The sequence below is a fragment of the Rhopilema esculentum genome, chromosome 6 (assembly GCF_057945365.1).
Source record: "Rhopilema esculentum isolate cy_ngs chromosome 6, ASM5794536v1, whole genome shotgun sequence".
Classification (NCBI taxonomy): Eukaryota; Metazoa; Cnidaria; class Scyphozoa; order Rhizostomeae; family Rhizostomatidae; genus Rhopilema; species Rhopilema esculentum.
The window spans coordinates 9,285,542-9,304,345 of NC_142820.1; the positions used below are offsets into that span (position 1 = coordinate 9,285,542).

At 34.9% G+C, this 18,804-nt stretch overlaps 3 protein-coding genes across 4 annotated transcripts; 2 read left to right on the plus strand and 1 right to left on the minus strand.

Moving 5' to 3' along the window:
* Nucleotides 1–151: 151 nt before the first annotated feature.
* On the plus strand, nt 152–11,989 carry LOC135686787 (ataxin-10). 2 transcript variants are annotated; one of them, XM_065203120.2, is made up of 13 exons: nt 152–932; nt 1,796–1,978; nt 3,602–3,690; nt 3,985–4,084; nt 4,381–4,455; nt 4,785–4,868; nt 5,956–6,036; nt 6,405–6,442; nt 6,980–7,092; nt 9,401–9,506; nt 10,364–10,515; nt 11,031–11,094; nt 11,793–11,989. In XM_065203120.2, the coding sequence occupies exons 1-13, from the start codon at nt 886–888 to the stop codon at nt 11,987–11,989; spliced, it is 1,329 nt and encodes a 442-aa protein (XP_065059192.2). In that variant the 5' UTR covers nt 152–885. The 2 variants fall into 2 exon arrangements, with proteins under 2 accessions (XP_065059192.2, XP_065059193.2); XM_065203121.2 differs by having other exon boundaries at nt 10,364–10,506.
* Nucleotides 11,990–12,728: 739 nt separating this feature from the next.
* LOC135686789 (translation initiation factor eIF2 assembly protein) lies at nt 12,729–13,715 on the minus strand. The gene has a single exon (XM_065203123.2). It carries the CDS (start codon nt 13,713–13,715, stop codon nt 12,729–12,731), a length of 987 nt encoding a protein of 328 aa, XP_065059195.2.
* Nucleotides 13,716–13,854: 139 nt separating this feature from the next.
* Nucleotides 13,855–17,775, plus strand: LOC135686792 (small ribosomal subunit protein uS12). The gene is made up of 3 exons (XM_065203129.2): nt 13,855–13,967; nt 15,545–15,704; nt 17,468–17,775. Exons 1-3 carry the CDS (start codon nt 13,964–13,966, stop codon nt 17,733–17,735), a joined length of 432 nt encoding a protein of 143 aa, XP_065059201.1. The 5' UTR covers nt 13,855–13,963; the 3' UTR covers nt 17,736–17,775.
* The last annotated feature ends 1,029 nt before the right edge of the window (nt 17,776–18,804 follow it).

The window sequence follows — 18,804 nt, forward strand, 5'->3', positions numbered from 1 at the left end:
TTGTCTGTGAATTCTTCATATTTTTGTGAAATGGCAGCACCTGTACGATTTACGCCTTTTATTAAGTATAACTGAATACATCACTACAAATGACGGTTATTTATGAAAAAATGTTGTGATAAATGTGGGTGATTTTAGGGTCATTCTTTAAATTAGACTTCAGAAAGACGATACTCCCACGATACCCCATCTGGGATCTTCTATAATTTTTAATGCTTATTATGTAGCAGTGTTGCCTCGAGAAGAAATTACTGTTGAAATTATTTGCTAAAAATGACAGGGACAAACGAAAGGACGAAGAAACTTAATTATGTCGTTTTTAAGAAGAACTACAAAGGAAATACCGTATATATAAGCACCGAAAATTAATCGAAAATGCATACAATAGTTTTTTGACTGATACTCCTCAAGCTCAAGAAATGTTGATGATTCATGAAGATAAAACAGAACTGTTGTTCACTCGATAATAAATAGATGGAAGCCTAGTCAAGAATGAGAAATTGTACTGGTTTTAGGATACAGCTTCCAAGAACGAAATTTAAGCAAAAGTGTGAAGAATTGAATGAAGGTGATGGTGGGACTTTTGCTATAAAAATGCGCAGAGCAATGTGGTAGCCATTAAAAATAATGAGAGGAGAAGAAAATTTAATAGAAATAAGTGTTTTGTCATTGAAAAATTTGCAATGTAAATCTGTGTGACCTGACAACGAGGTTGTAACATGCACCATTTTCAAAATTCAACATGGCGGAAAATGAAACATGTAGTTCGGTCTGTCGGTGTGTATTATAACCAAAGTCTGATCAATTCAAGCAAAACTACTGATTAATCTGGAAAAATGCAAGATCCACAGAAATTATCAGGCGTACGGAAATCTGAAAAATAAAATGGATTTCAAGTTGCTAGCAGCTTCACTGAGGGATGATATTTTCAGGTATATCATTTCGTTTAGTGTTTATCAATCCGATAATTATTATTAATGTTTATCAATCCGAATTAAGCTCACATAAAATCTAATTTACTAGGGGGTGCTTTCTCGTTGATTAGTTTATAAACTACTGAGGAAGTTTCCTCCTTCAAATAATACTAGACTGTTTCTCCTCTATACTCTGCTACTCTGTTATGTTTTTATATTAGTTAACTTCCTCTAACATTGTTTATACTTTTGAGCTTGGATTCTTTCTAATTTGCAACAAGTGTATGTAGCCAGTGGAATTTAAAATAAAACTGACCTAAGCTGAACTGATGCACATCTTTCCAATATGTATCTAATATTGTATTTAATTTTGTGGCCTCTGTGTTGAAGATTTTGTGGATTTGTTGTTCCAGTTTTCAATTTTTCTCTAGGATGCACTCAGGCTACCAAATGTATTACATATGAGTTTGTGAGCTTCTTAATTGTTTACTTAAGAACAGCAAATCTTCATTGAAAATCATTATTTGTATTTAAAAAGCATGTATAATTTTGAATCCGAATGCAGCCTTAGGATGGTATAGCTGTGAAGCAGGCCTTTTGAGAAGCAAGAAGCAGGCATTTGACAAACTAAGCACCTTCAACTTTCCAGGTGCTTGATTGAGCATCCTCAAATATCATCATTACCAAAATTTTGTTTAACATCGCAGTTAGCTTTTAGACAGCATAAACAGACTGCTCCATCAATTAAGCTCCTGGAATCTAGGCATGAACAGAGGTGCATGATCTCCTTGCAAGGCCTTCTGTGAAGGTATTCTTTAATCCAGTTAGAATCCAATCATGATGTAGTTTGTTATCTTGGTTTAATGTGCAATCATTTTTAGGGCATCCTTGAAGCAAGATGTTGTACAAAATGCTGTTGCCCATTTGAATACAGCTTTTGAAAAACTGAAGGACTCTAAAGAAAGGAATATTTTATCAGTTGATGTGATTCATTCAATCCAATGGCCAATGGAATGCTTCAGAAATGCCTGTGTAAATTGTGAGAAAAACCAGCTACTGATTTTGTAAGTTATTTAATGTTTTTCTTTCAAGTTGTTTAAAATTAGGCAACCTTTGAGTGTAATAGTTGGTTACCTTTGTTACTCTAACGATTGCACAGAAAAAGAGTTTTCTTCAGATTGGAACATTCACATTGAGTGGTTTGGACAAAATCTTGATATTGCGACTAAATAGGAAGGCTGGGAGTTGTGAATGAAAATGGAGCTGAATAACTGTTATTTTCATCACGTCTTGGCCCAGCATTTCTTAAAAAAAGAGTATGGCACATTGACATCAATGCTGAAATTGTTTCTAGCAAAAAGCTCCTTGGTACAATAGCCTTTTCCTGCTCTTTGTCCTTCTTGGATAATAAAATCCCTTCCCTTTTAATGTTTTAAATATCATTTCATCTATTTCAATTTTTCAAGCTTGCACAAGTTGTGTATTTGTGCACTGATAAGAAACTTGTGCAAGAAAACCCTATGATACCATATTAAACTACCAAAAGATTCTTTAGGCCCCCATTTTGTGGGCCCTGGAGCAGGGGAGTGTTTGTGGCTATGACAGTTCATATGAGATGGAATCATCCATACCAATTTTTGAAGCTTGTACATGTTAAGGTTGTGCATTAGCCCTGTTAAAACGCTCTCGAAATTTCACTGAATACCATTCAACATTTGTAGAGTGCAATTGTTGAGTGTAGCTTGTCCATTCTCACATTACTCCAATTGGACCTAGAGCTCTTTTCAATACCCTTTTGTGAAAAGTGAAGAGCCCTGCTGAGACTGTTATCTCAGCTGGAAGCTGCAACTGCTTTGTAGAAGCCATAAACAGTAACAAATTTACACAAAAAGACGCAAGATGCACATTTTGCTGAAGGCGCAATCCGCAGAAAACCCATTTTCAAATCCGCCCATAAAAATAAGGTCCAGGCCGTAAAACCACAAACCTATAATAGGCCCCCAACAATCAAAATGCCATTCTTAGATTGGCCTTAAATAAACTAGAGCATGGAAAAGGGTTGAAATGAGGACTTTTGTTTTGATTTTCTTTGTTCTGGCTATCAAAACCACCACCATAGCAATACACTTGAGCATACATCATTTTCATTTTCAAACAAAAAAACAGACTCAACAGGATATTGGTGGGTGAAAAGCCCAAAATCTCCTACAGAAAATTAATTTGGAGATGGACGCCTTTTTATAACCATATTATGTATTAAGGGGCGAAATTTCACTGTTTAAATTAGGTGGATGTGAAGCTATATGCCTGATGAAAGGGCTTGCCATGCTTGATGAAGGGGCTTGTCATCCCAAACATCACCTTGATAAATTTTCTATTATTTTTTTAACAGTCAGCTTAGAACTTTCATGTAACTTGCTACAACTATTTGAATTTTCATTTAGTTAAAAGCAGGGATGTTGTGGCTCTTAAAAAAGGGCCAGGAGAAAATGGTTATAAGGAAGCTTGCTTTTTTGTATGACATCTCCAATCACAAACCACAGGTTGCAATTAATTGCAATTATGCAAAAAATCAGTTCCATTATCAGATTTTTTCAAATTTAGCAACTGCATAATATGAAAATTTTGAATTTATGCCAATAAAACATATTCATTTTAGATACCAGCATTTTGTTGAATTTTTATAGGAAACAGCCAGATGTACTGGAAACAGTTCTAGGGATTCTTCAACTTGATTACCATCTTGAAGATCAAGGCCTTTCCTTAGCATTTTCAAGTGAGTTGGTTCATCAAGTTTTAAGTAATGCTAGGCAGATTCTAAAGTTCAAAAAGATAAGTCGAAATGTCATTCAATACTTGGGTGGTATGGTCAATTGATAATAATGTAGCCAGTGACTTTATACTTGTTTATAAGCCTTCTTTTTGATAAAAGTCTTGGTTAAAGCAAATCCCTGTTGGTCCTCCCTTGTTTGTTACCTTCAATTTATAAGCCAATATTCTCTTCTACTGTATATTTTGCCCATAGAAGATTCTTGTTTCTTTTTATTATGATGGAGCTTTCTTCTTGAAGTGACGAAGACAGTTTCACTCCAATTCATTGGAAATCTTGTAGCTGCAAATAGCACTTGTCAAGTACATGTATGGAACAGAATATTTCCTGACTTAACAAGGTTGCTAAATTTTTTAGAAATATGTTGGGGTTTTCAGCTCATCCTGTTGATAAATTTGTAAATTTTTGATGTTCCTGTTAATAAATTTGAACTATGCATGTTGCTATATGATATAAATGAATATTCATACTAGAGGTTTAAATTTGAATTGCCTGCAATAAAATTACAAGGAAGATCTTTAACATTTCTTATTTTCTGAGGTTTTATGATAAGGTTTTTTGATTAGATCAAGGCTTGCCAGATTGTTGAGTTTTTATTATGTACTGTCTTTCTTAATTACACCACTCCTCTTTCAGATTATTCATGGAAAGACTATCTGCTCCTCACAAGAATATTCTTTGTATGGTGATTTATAATTGCATTCTTGAAAGGTAAAACAGAGGAAATGTCTCCTGTAAAACCCAGCTAATTCAATATTTGATCTTGAGAAGGAAAACTAAAAACTATTTTCTGACTGTTCAATTTAAAAATCAAAAATTTTCTACATATCTGAACATTACATTATATATCTTTGTGATTTATTGTCCTTGAAAACACACAATTTTCTTGTTGATTATGCCAGGATGCCAGGATGCCGGGTCCAGGATGCTAAAACAACATATTTAGCAAAAAGGAAACATCATACCTCCTAACAGTAGTTTCCAATTTTTCATTCACAGTAAAATCAATGCGGAATTGTTTATGTCATTTTCTTTTTCAGTCCAGAGGTTAATGGAACCAAGGAGTTTTCTATCCTGCTGGCTCAGATAATTGACTTTAGCAAGAACTTTGACACTGAATGGGGGTGAGCTCTTTTGTTATTTCTTAGTTGAAATTCTGCTTCATGGACAGGAGCCAGAGGCTATTTTTATGATTTGTGAGAAGCATGGATGAATTTAAGCAGCTCTTTTAAAGTAAACAATACCAAAGAAGGAAATAAAATTGTTGTTAAAACTATATTGTAATAAAAACCTTCAGACTCTCATCGTTCTTCCTTTCAATTTTTACTTAATTTTTTGAAATTGATGGCAAATACAAATGATCCCAAAGATTGCAAATTTTCATACTGTGTTTACTTCTTCTCTTGAATCGAAACCAAGAAAATATCAAATTTGAAAGTATTTGAAAGTTATCTCCTCAAATAGAACTAACTACTGTATCAGATATGTTATGTCATTCTTTTTTCAGAAAAAAATGAAATAAGTCTCTCTATTCAATTCAGACGTAAATTGTTTGGATTTAGCTGCAATGAACTTTTCTAATTTGTGCATCCTTGCCTAAAAATATATGTCTTTTTGCCCAAAGACCTTTTACTAGCAAATATTGACATTTGGCATCATTGTGGTGGCTGCTTTGAAAGAAGTTTTACAGAGTTGCAAATTGTTCTAAAATGTTCGAGCCAATTTCCCATAAACTGACACTCAATATTTTTATGACACGCAGTAACAATATTTTTAAGTGTTTCTCTGTAAAAACTTAAGAATCTTAAGAAGAGCGAGCCAATTTTCAGTCCTTAATAAAAGTTATAAGGTCATATAAACTCTGAACAAACAGTGTTAGGTTAAAGCAGTGATGTTTATAGCTGTAGTTCTCAATAATATAAAGGCAAAATTAAGAACAATAAGCTGTTGATCCTGGTTAAATTTCCTTGCCATAAAAGTTATTTTTAGAACGTAGTAAGAAAAAATCAACCTTAAGGGCTGAACAGTCTTGAGTAGCAACATGAAGCTAACAATTTTTCAAATTCGGGAGTAAATGCTCAGTTGTATAGAGGAAATCTCCTTGTTCATGTCTGGACATCAGTTCCATATGAATTTATTTTGTGACTATGTGGTCTTTACTATGTTATTAGTCTGTACTATGTTATTTGAATTGCAAATCTTTGCTGCTAGGCTACTGATTTTACAGCATGCTGTTTCTTCAAAAGAGTTCCCCGATTTATACAATCAACTAGCAGGTCAACATAAGCAAAGGTAGATTGTTTTGTTTTATCTAATTTCGTGGCTTTATCAAGCATTTTCTCAGTTCTTCTTTTTTCAGTTAATGATCAATATTGATTTGTGATGTATATTGTAGCCTAGCACTTTAGTCAATCTCTAGTGCTTATCGAAAACGATGCAACAAACTCTGAGTTTTTAAGCTACTAAACTATTCTATCATAGAATTTTTTTTCAATTTTAAATAGAGATCTATTATTGTAGATGTATTTAAGGAAAGGTTTTGAGTCAGTTTGATTCAATCTTCCTTTTGGTTGCTGAAAATGAACAAATCCAAAGCAAAAATTATCTCAAATCAAAGGTATTTCAAAGTAATATACGTTGTATTTCTGTTTTTATTTTAGATTGGTCCTTCTTGATTTTCTTCACGCTTGCATCTCTGGTGAGTTTTGCTTTTATGTATGCAATTATTTTTAAAATGGCTTTTAAAAAGCAAACACTTAAAGACATTTAAAGCTTCTTGTTTGACACTCCTCCGAGGTTTTGCATCATACGTAACAAGAATCACACTGGCACATAAACTCATTTAAGGGATAATCAAACTAACGCATAACCTCATAAAGACAAAACTCTTTTGGGTGGTAGGAACGCAATCCTTTTGAATGGATAGAAAGGCTTTCCTTGTTCTGTAAAAATATATGGATTAACAGCCAAGGATACTCATGTAATGGCCTGTTTAATCTAACTTCCAAATCGCAAGAGAATGTTGCTGATCCGTGGTAGTTTCAGATAAACTGGACACTTTGGTGGATTAAACTGGCATAATGTAAGGATGATATACCTAGTGATGAAATCAATGCTCACTGCCTTCAGCAGATTCCTTTTATTGTCCATCGAATGGGATATTTTACCCGAATATCACAACTCTTCTTAGCATCAAAATATATCAACACATTTTGATTTTCCGTTCTTTGTCCAGATGGTACAAACACTGCCCCGCAGCATACTATCGCCTTTATGGCAAAGCAGTTCAAAAGGTATTTGAATGTCATTGCATTTGGAGAAGAATCCCAAATGGAAACCTTTGACCAAGTGAGTTATTCAAATGCTTGATCACTTTTTTGATAGTTTCGGTAATGTAAAATCTATAAGTAGCTACAATCACTGCCCAAAGTCTTGGAACGCTAACGAAAGTTTTCAAAGGCAATTTCAGCCACCTCCTGTCCCCCTAAAGCCTTGGCCAAACTGGGCAACATTGTTGCCCGACAAAATTGCTCGAAATTTTGTTAATTTTTTCGTCGCCGAAACATGGTGGCCAAACTGGGCAACATTGTCGTGCAGCATCTTTTGATGATGTTGTCAAAACAGCGTGCCAAATATGATCTGATATGTGATTTTCCGCGCCATATTTGATTTGAGCAAAAATTTGGATAAGTATGGCAGATAGAAAGCAAGCTGCAGCTACTGGAAGCTGTTTTGACATCACAACACCTTTGTTGCTTAGATCTCTATAGTCGAGCACGCGGGTAGCATTTGGCTGATTTGTTTTTTCAAAGAGCTTGCATTTGGACTTGTTTCAGACAAGACTTTTTATTCTTCCTAAACTATTCTTCTACTCCATGGTTTTCTTCCTTTTCGGTACAATCAACTTGAAAGCTTAAATTTTGACAGGCCATTTTATTTGAATCGAGTAGAGCATACTGTTTTGCAATACATCACTGTGCAAGTTGGTTTTTCAGATGGGAAATTAAGGTGAATTGTTGCCCGACAATGTGGCCAAACTGGACAACATAGAGCTGGGCAACAAATGTTGCCGAAAAATGTTTGAGCATGTTCAAACATTCGAGCAACAAATTTCTTGATGAATTTGTCGGCCGACACGGTGGCCAAATTGGACAACATTTGAGCAACATTAGGAATTTGAGAATGTTGCCCGACAATGTTGCCCAGTTTGGCCAAGGCTTAGGAACAATGTTGATTTACTTTAGAAAAAAGGGGTTATGGAGTATGCTTTTTCTTGTGGCTTCCTTTATATTTTTTATACTTTCAACATTGTTTTTTTGGTGGGGGGAAGAGGGGCAGAAGTAGTAGTATTCGGAAAAACAAATTAAAAATAGAAAAGCTCAATGCGAAGTGTTCGATGTTCCAAGTGATTTTGGCAGTGATTGTATATGTTGTTAAAGAAAAAATAGATTTTCAAAGTCGTAGATTGTTTCCATTCCTTCCAGGTAATCCCGTGGTAGGAAATTTTCTGAAGATGAAACAATCTAGTCTTTCAATGGCTTTGTAAATCTTAAATGCTGGATAAATTCATTGTATGACGCTGATGTACAACAACATGATAGCTAAGAATCAATTTTTTATAACTGGCATACCTGTTCCAATTGGCTGAAATCTATTTGATACCATGTTTGAAATTGACAATCGAATGAATTTGACTGTTCAGTTCCCTGACAATCCCATAAAGCGTGAGAAACACTGAGTCGCAACTTAGAACCTTCTGCTCTAGATACTATAGCATGTGTCCATACTTAATCACACAGTAGAAAACAGACCATACCTGTAGCTAGTGAACTTCAAGACTTCATACGTATATATCAATCGTAATTTAATGTCAGGATATAAAAATCCAACGCAGACTCAAACTCCACTTGTTTTTACAGCAATACAAAAATTGTAAAGCCAGTTGTTTAAAAATTCATTCTACTATCATGCTCCCACTTATTAAGATATTTTGAATTGATAAATTTTACTCGGGCAACACGATATTGATAAGATAATTTCATCAAAGATGAATGATACACATATAGGACTCTTCAATAAAAGTAGAATTTCATTACATGAACCTTTTGCACTTTAAAATGTCTGCCAAAAGTACTTGGAACGCATTGCATTTGATATCTTTCATTCCTTGCACTCAGGTTATTTTTGATCTGTTTCTGGATAAAGATTATCATCCGAGTATTTCATACTCTTGAGGACTGTCAGTTTTTTGTGCCGCTCAATTACATTACAGAAACTAATATGGAGTGCTGGTGAAAGTGCAATACATGGAATAATGTGTGCTCATAATGCAAACCTTTGGACGGACAACTGATACTGATATGTTAACTCAAGTGCATGCATTATCTAAAGGAAAGGTTGTTTCTCATTATTGGAAACCGGCCCGTCTTTTACGTTTTTGCACTATAGTGTACTTTTCATGTTCTTTTGTTAACCTTTCACTTAAGAAAGAAAAAAAGTATGCAGAGACACTCTTAAGTTATACGCCTTAAGAAGAAGTCCATATTTTCCGGGCAGCAATGGAAATAAGAAGTCCAAAAATTGTTTGCTTGTTCCAAGTTTAAATATATTATCAAATCGATTGATCATATTTGCAATTTTTTTTTCTTTACTTCAGCTGGTTGAATTGGTTCTGCTTCTTCTGCAAATCCTTTGTGATGCAACAAGTCATCCGAAGTACATTGATACTTGTACAGATGAAGGGCTTGTTGACTGTGCCATTTGTAAGTTTTGTTCATTCTCTGAAATAAAATTTGAATTGCTATGGCTAATCTGAGAACATATCATACTGACTACCGTTTAGGTCACACTTGTGTCTATGCTAATGATGCCGAGCTGTGTCATGGGCTCTATGGAAATTTAAATTAAAAATCGATACTAACTGAATGAAGAATGCATGTGCGTGACATTATTGTAGTCGGACCTATATAAAACATTCAGGATAAATGGGTACGGGGGCTGCATGGTACATTATACTGCCATTGTCAGCCATCAAAAGCAAGTAAGGAACACCGCAACGTGTCGAAAACAAATAACAATAAACAAACGTAAATTAACTATGGATAATATTTCGCCCCAGCAGACGGGGCTTCATCTCTATTGCTCTGATGAAGCCCTGTATGCCGGGACAAAATAGTAGTCATAGTTGATTTACGTTTGTTTATCGTTGCTTGTTTACAGCGCGTTGCGGTGTTCCTTATCTACACATATCAAAATAAATAGTAGTTTTGCAGAAGCTCATAAAATCTAGCAATTGAAACGCATATCTTTATTATTTCTTATAGTCTGTGTTATACATGTTGCCAGGAATTAATTAGGGTTTGGTTTGGTTCATATACACATTAAGCTGTATTTATTTTTGAACAAAGCTTTGTTTAAATATGTTGCAATTTATTCAAAGCATTGACAGAAAATCATCCAGCTGTTATTCACTTTTGCACAACAAAAACAGAATTCGCTTGAGCATTTTTCTATTTTTGATGGTTATAGTTTGTTAGCATGTTAACATTTAATTTAACACCAATATTCTTCCGTTTGCACATTTCCTTTGTTTTCTCACAACTTACCCCTTTGATTTCAGCCTATCTAAAGCATCTATCAAAATTCAAGACAGACACTCGTAATAGCAAAGAACCACACAGAGATGGGACATTTGGTGTAAAAAGAGACATTGTTCGCTTGATTGGGAATTTATGCTTTAAGAATAAGGCTAATCAAGATCAGGTATGCAAGGTATTATAAGAGATGTAGATTATTATGGAAAATATTAGTTCTTCGTAATGGCAGTATGCAGGGCCATTAAAACTGAATTTTTCTAGAGGAGTCTGTACTGTAAGGGGGTGGGCTGAAAGGGGGAGGCTGTAAGGGGGAGGCTGTAATGGGGAGGCTGTAATGGGGAGTATGTAAGATTCAACATTCGCTGACAAGATGAGCATGATATATTTTCTGTAAAAATGGCTTTAAATCTCATTTTTCAGTGAAGCTGCGATTGGCTCAATTCGCCGATGGTGGCAATGATTTACTGATCTCAGTTGTACTGCCCGGTCCCCAAATGTTTTCCATAGTGCTAGTCCTGGCTCTGCATGTTTATAAAGACGAATCAGAGTAATAAGTATGCTGATATTAACCTATGTGTACTGTTGCAATCTGTGGTTTTCAAAATAAACTTTCTCAACAGGGAATTTTAGGGTAACAATGAAATGTTAAATCTTTTATTTCATTGTTTACTCTGTTTTCTATTGTTGCAGGTCAGAGCATTGGATGGCATTCATAATGTTCTAGATAGTTGCAAGATTGATGATGAAAACCCTTGTATCCTTTTAAGTTTGTCTTAATCACCATGTGCCCTGGTTCCATCCCAATCCTGACAGGTCTTGCCCAGTTCTACAACAGGCACTGCAGAGAAGCAAAAAATGCCAAAAAATTACCAATGAATCACCAGTCAAGCCACTTTCTTTTCGGTTTTAGCTCCCACTTTTTTAGACTCCCCCCCCCCCCACTTTTCTCAACGCTCTGTGGTGCCTGTATAAGAAAAAATTGGCTGCAGTAAATAGTACCAAATCAAATATTTGAGGTTCTACTGTATATAAGGTTTTACTACAAAGCACAATTTTCATGCTCCTACTTTTTTAAGATTGTCGGATGAACAAACTTCACTTTTCTAGAGCTGTTCCATTGAAGTATGGGACAACTGGTGCGTTTTTTAGGAAATAAAATGATGCCATCAGAGTGTATATAAGTAGTCTTTAGAATAAGGATGAATGTGATTTAAAGCAAATGATTGATTTTGTATTTTCATTAATTTTTTATTTCAGCTCAGGACAGAGCTATTTTATACTATTTTTTAAGAATATATTATGACAACAATAAATGATGCTTATCCTGTTATGAAACAACATTGATTGCCTAATAAAACAGCATTTTCAGGGTTTATTGTGCTGACATCAAAGTGGCTTTAGTGCTCTGCTGGAACACATTTTTCTAACAGTTTTTCCTTAGTGAGTAATCAGACATTGCTCAATGGGCAGTATTTGCTATCAGAAACCTGTGCGAAAACAATCCAGAAAATCAGAACGTGATTTTGCAATTAGAGAGACAAGGATTGGCAAACACCGAAGATATAGAGAAGCTTGGAATAAATGTAAAAATTGTTGATGGAAAGGTTACAATAGGATCTAAAGATCATAAGCCTGGAAATGTTTATTGAACTTGACACAATTGATTATTACAATAAAGAATCTTTCATTGTAAAAGTATACATTTGAAAAATAGAGAATAGCAATGAAGTCAACTCTCTGTATCTTGAATACCCTCTATCTTGAACTTTCATACATCTCAAACTGAAGTTCTGGTCTTTTGGATATTTTAGGTGCCTGCAACTTAATTTTCTCTTTGTATCCCGAACTTTTCTGTCTCAAAATTTTTCTTTTTGGGACAAGATTCTTGGTCCCTATGTAGTGGTTTACCCAGAAGCGTGACTGAGTTTACCCAGTGGCATAACAGAGGCAGCTGGGGTCTTAAAGAAAACACAGGGATGGGGCCTCTATTCACAGACTGCCAAAAAGTCCCATTCAATGCTGTAAAACATGTCAAACACAAGTAAAATATGAAAATTAATGATATTTTCTCATTCAAAAAAGGGGCCTTGACAAATAATTCAATCCTATATTACTTACCAGTACTTAAAACTATCACAGTTACTTATGACATTGCACACTTGACAACGAGCCAGAACATTTTGTATAATTTTCTTTTAGTATCTCTTATAGATAGTTGCACTGTGGGTGCAATAAGAATGAGAAGGTAGATGTATATGTTGTGCTAGTGCTAGGATATTGTAATCGGGTAATTTTAGTGACAACTAAAACTTTGTTAAAGCAATTTAATAAGACTACAGAGTTAACTGTTTGTAGCATGTAATAAAGTTTTATTCTAGACTTTCAAGTTCATGAATTTCTCTCTTTTAAGAACTCTACTAGTTTGTTTGTATCCCCTCCTGAGGCAATGTCATCAATATCTCTTGGCATGCTGTAAGACAAATATGGACTTGGCTGAATATTTTCTTTGCTTATGATAACTCTCATTTCACCCTGTGTTTCAGAATTACTGTCTGAATGATTAAAGGATATGTCATTTATCTCTTGCCAAGAGAACAGCAATCCATCAGTGACTTTTGAGAATGGATTTATGTCAATAAGTTGCACACATCCTTCTCTATATCTGTATACATCAAATACATAATCATCATCCATAAATTTGGACTGTATTTTTGTTTGAAAGAAATTAGTGATATCTTTGTGAATTTGTTCCTTTGATACAACAACAAAATCATAGAAATTTGTGTAATCCCTTTGTGATATAGCAATTAACTGGTTTCTTTTGACAAAGCATCTGAATTCCATAGCTGGCGATATTTCAATCCACCTTCTTAAGACAAGTTCGAATTTGTCTTTTGACTGGCTGACAGTCGAATCCTCACAGCATTCAAATGCTTTTGTGAGGTCATAAGCAATAAAGTCTGAGCTTTTCAACAAAAGACATATATCTTGGAACGATCTACATTTCAATGTCCCATCCGGGCTTATCCACGATGCATCTCTTGGAGCACTCCAGTTAAGTTTAGGGAAAACGGAACCTCCTAAAGCTGTAATCGCATTTTTAATGTCCTTTTCCAGATTGCAAAATTTTGGAACAGAAATTTCATATTCTTCATCATCACTCCAAGAGTCAGAGCTCCCTTCATCATCAAGGTCTATGTTTTTTGCTGTCTCAATCAATTCATCTTCATCCGAACCGGGTAAAACAACTCCATCTGCAAGCAGATATTCAATGAATTCTACTGGAAGTTTTATTATCCTACTGTCGATAGAGCATCGTCTAAACAATGCATACCAGTTTGAGAAGCTGCAATTCAAGATATTCTGCCTCTTCATCTTCAAGCTAGTGGCAACTACAATTGCAGATGTATTGTCTGCTTAATTTAGGTTAAATGCTTCGAGAATAAGGACATTAAACGTCAGAACCACTACATGACCGTGAGAAATTTCATCTTTATCTGCAACCATTTGCAAGCAATCTCTTCATGGAGACGAGACTCGCCAGTGCATGATGGGAGAAATCATTCTACGGTCTCCCCGCCGCCTCGTTGTTCCTTTCTAAGTTCTATCTTTCTACGTCCAAAATGGGTAAGTTAATGTCAGCCCAGATTCCTGTGTTTTTCCACTTCCCGCGTTGTTCTAACTTTTAAATAATGTTTCAAGGACACTATTAACATTTGAAAGGCATAAAGGTAGTTTATTCTCCTGTTAATTGAAATATTCTTGAGTTTTTAACTAATAATGTTCGCAATACCGACTCGATCGCACGGCCTAGGCACGAGCGTCTTTGCACGTGCACATTTTGCTTAAATCTATTTTAAGGAAATGCAAGGAATTACAGTTATAAGAATAATAATCTGTAGAACTTGAGTTATAGCTCGATAACCTTTTGTAGTGAATTTCTACCTGTTTTTGAGGTCAGAGTCACATCCATTAGTGGTTCTTTCCACTCTTCGATGGTTTGTGCTAAGGCCTCATAGATCAAATGGGACTTTATTCACCAGTAGGCCTGCATAAATGCCATAAAGCAGATGAACTGGCCACCAAGTCTCGTATATATCACATGTAGAAACTGTACAGTTATTACAAGTACACTCATTTTTTTATAAGAAGCAGGTTATAAGAAACGGGGCAATTTTTCGAAAGTTAAGAAACAACCCTACCCAAATTGAAAAAATGGACACTTTTATAATTTGGAGTTTTAATTTCCCGAGTTGACATTTGAAACAGTCTTGTCATTGAACATCACTGTATATTGCATCACTACACTAGAGATGCAGTTTGCATTTCATTCTCAGTAAATTGCACACTCAAGAAGTTTCCATTTAAAAGTTTGTTTTGACTTAAAGTTGTCATTGATGAAGTTCAATGAGCTTAACTGTTTACAGATTTCAACAAAGTTAGTCATTCTAGGAAAACAAAATTCCTGATCACTTTGTTTATCTCTGAATGTGAGTGAACTATCTACTTTACCTTGAAGCATGTTTAAAAAATTCATCACCTAAGAAATTTAAGAATCATGTTAGAAACTTTTGATAGCAAAAGGCCAGAAAATTTTAGAAACTGCCTACCAGCATTGGACCTTAGTTTCTTATAACAAATATGTGTGGCATTTCAAAACTTCTCCAACTCTTATATGAAACCTACAATCTTTTCATTCAAATAGGGAACAGATACATCAAATTTGTTTGTCAGTGTAAACAAGCTGAGTTTGATTAAGGTGCAATTTGGGAGTGCTGAGGTTGAGCCAAACTAGTGTCTCATGGTTTACCAGAGATTTTAACAATACTGGCCTTATTCAAAATTAAATCTTTCTTTGTAATAAAAAATGTTTGGTTAGTGCAACCACCCCATATCTTTTGGCAACATGTAGTCATAGGCTGGCATAAATCTGTGGCACACTTTTCTTGTTTAATTGGTATTGGCTTGGTGAAGCCAAAGAAGATTTCTTATCAGGATCATGACAAGATCATAAAATTAATGCCTGAATGTCAATTATAATGTAACTACAGTTTTTACACTGATTACCATTGCAAGACTCATAATAAAAAAACTTTATTTGATTTTACAATTAAAGCTGTTACATCCACCCAGATAATGCAGTTTTAAGGTGTTTCTATACTGCTTGCATGTCGAAATATTTGTTTATATTTTCAAAATTTTAGGAAAGCCACGTGGATTGAGAACCGCTCGCAAACTCCGCAATCACAGGCGTGAACAGCGTTGGCATGATAAAGACTACAAAAAGGCACATTTAGGAACAGCCTTGAAAGCCAACCCCTTTGGAGGTGCTTCACATGCAAAGGGAATTGTTCTTGAAAAAGTGTAAGTTGTAATTTAGATTATTCACATAAATTATCTGAAGTCATTTTTTTGAAGACTTGTTCATTTTTTTTAAATTCTCTTTCATTTGAAGTAATGTTGTCACCAAGATTTGGGTACCTCTTTAATTATGGAGTCTATCAGATATATTATAAGTCTAGATGTGTAGTTACTCATTGTGCTGCCTGCATTTACAAGATTGAAGGCAAAAACCTGGCTAGAAAGACTTTAGACTTTTGTGGAACAAGTTATGGTAGCAAGCAATTCTCGCATTTTCACAGTGATTCATTTTATATGTATATATTTCTGTTGTGATTGCACTTAAAGTTGAGGTCAGAGTCACATCCATTAGTGGTTCTCCACTATGAAGTGGTTTGTGCTAAGACACTCATAGACCAAACTGTTCCTTTATTCACCAGTAGGACGAGTCAAATGTCTTACTGGCCACCTTGTAACAAACAGTCATTATTATGTTATATGGGCTGTATTCAAGCTTTAAAGGTAATCTGTCCCCCGTTGTTCTCAGAATCTTTTTTCATTGCCACAAAAATCATGTATCATTGTTGGTTTATTGCACAAATAACCAATCAGAATGAAGAGCCATCATAGAGTACTATCCCTGAGCAAGTTGCTGTGAATTTTTATAAGCAAAAGGATTAACCACATGATTATTGCTGTTGCTAAAATTCAACTCTATTTATTGATAAGAAAGTGATCAAATTTTTATGCTTATTTCTTGACTGGCAAAAAAGTTTAGTCAGGAGAAGTGCTGCATATTGGCAATGTTTCATCAAAATTTAAAGTAAGATAAATCAGACCATAACCAACTGTTTTCCATGTGAGGCCTTGTGTGGTCTATAGTGCTAGGGTCATGCTTTTGTTCATTCAAAACAATTACGTTTCTACCAATCAAAAAGGATATGGATATTGGTGCAGTTGTGAAGCTTGGTATGCATTTGTAAGCAATAAGTGGATATAATAAAACAGCATGTTCTGGCAAAGACTAAGCAGAATATGTTGCAAGAGAGAATGGTCACAAGGTTTTTGCAACAACTAAAATGCCTAAGACTTGTGTAGACTGAAAGAGTTTGTTTTCTCTTGTGGACTCTTTAACTAAGTGAGAGATAAGCTGTTGCTGGTTGCTTGAAAATAAGAATAGCAATCAAATTTTTTTTTTCTGCTAACTTTCGGCCATAATCTAATGTTTATAAAGTGTCCCAGAAGAAAATTGCTTCAGTATGCTATGTTTCCGCAATGGAGTCAATAAACTTATTTGCTAATTGATCAAAGTTAAAACTCAACACAATATAGCATCCCTGGATTGTGAAAATCCTCACATGCACAACTGAGATAAAAATAAGTCAAAAGAACAGTGAATTATATATTTATAGAAAGCTGTTATACATGCCGGAATCATTTGAGTCAAGTAAAAATTATGATATAACTGGGTTGAATGAATGCTTTATTTCATAAAGTGATTTCGCCTAAAATTTGTTACAGGAAACATGGCAATGATTAAGATTGAACAATAATGCTTATATAAGGGTTTTGTGTACCAGTAGTTCTTATATACCAGTAGTTCTTTTATATACCAGTAGTTCTTAAATACCAGTAGTTCTTAAATACCAGTAGTTCTTGTCTGTGTGAACACTTGATGTTACCATGTCAATTTCAGAACTTGCAATTTTGTCAGAAAAGCCATTATTGTTTTAAAATTATTTTATAGATGACATTATGGCTAATTGAAAAATATTGTTTCTTTTTAGTGGTGTAGAGGCAAAACAGCCTAACTCTGCTATCCGTAAATGTGTTCGTGTCCAGCTCATCAAAAACGGAAAAAAAATTACAGCATTTGTGCCAAATGATGGTTGCTTGAACTACATTGAGGAAAATGATGAAGTTCTTGTCTCTGGTTTTGGACGATCTGGACATGCTGTTGGTGATATTCCTGGTGTACGATTTAAAGTTGTCAAAGTAGCAAATGTGTCTCTATTGGCACTCTTCAAGGGAAAGAAGGAAAGGCCAAGGTCTTGATCACATGAACTGAAAATTTCCATAAAATTTAATATCAAAATTTTGCTTGTTTATCTTTTTGTCACATGCTCTGTGAGAGAAATTGAAATTGCTAATGATGATTATTATGGGCAACTGCATTTACCTACTTATTATGGTGTGTCAGCAAATTGGCATGCATGGGGAGGGGTTCTTACACACTAATAACAAGATAGAATAATAAATTTTTGGGATTCAGTGGTGAGTTAAAGACTCACTCTTGTGGAAAGCTACACTACAAACAGTTTGTATCACATAATGCAAAACATTTTTTAGGCTAAGCTAAGGATATGTGAAGGTAGGGGAATATCAGTCAAATTTCGCTAACTTTTTCATTCAGAATATAAGAATATCTGGTCCACCAAAGAGACCAGTATTCTAAAACTACAATTTCCTTGAACCAAAAAGCAAGGTGACTGTTTGTTGAAAATTTGAAATTGCCAGTGACTGATAAACTACACAATCTTTGTTAAAGTAGTATGAAAAAACATTTAGAAATTAGAAAAACTGTGGTTTGCAGAAACTATTTGAATTCTCTGAGGTCATCTTAAAGGTGAGGGGGAGAAGGTACTGTCTTTGAAAAAGAAGTATGATTGGAAGTGCTGCAGGCAACCTCGGATCCTCCTCCACCCCGAGAGCCTGATCTCAGGCTACTACTCACGTGAACATCAAATAGAGATATCCTTGCTGTGTCTACAAAATCATTCAAATTTTCAAAATAACTTTTCTAACAAAAAGCTGAAGTTTAACAGCAAAGGTATTGTAGGACGTAAGGTAAATAGATTGTTTAACCGTTCAAAATTTAGTGTGTCTTGCCATGACGGACAGGTACGTTGCTGGATGTTACTCGGGGGGGGGGGGGGGGGGGTTTCCAGGTCCCATTTGCAGAAAAGTTGGGTGAACCATCCTTTATTTGAGGGCAAGTTTGCAGACCCCCAGATGGTAAAAATATCCTCACTTTAGATCTGAGATATGTTTGGTCCGAGTAAATTTTCGGGTTTAAAATTCAGGCAGTTCTTACCATTTTGACAAGTAACTTGTATAGCGGAAA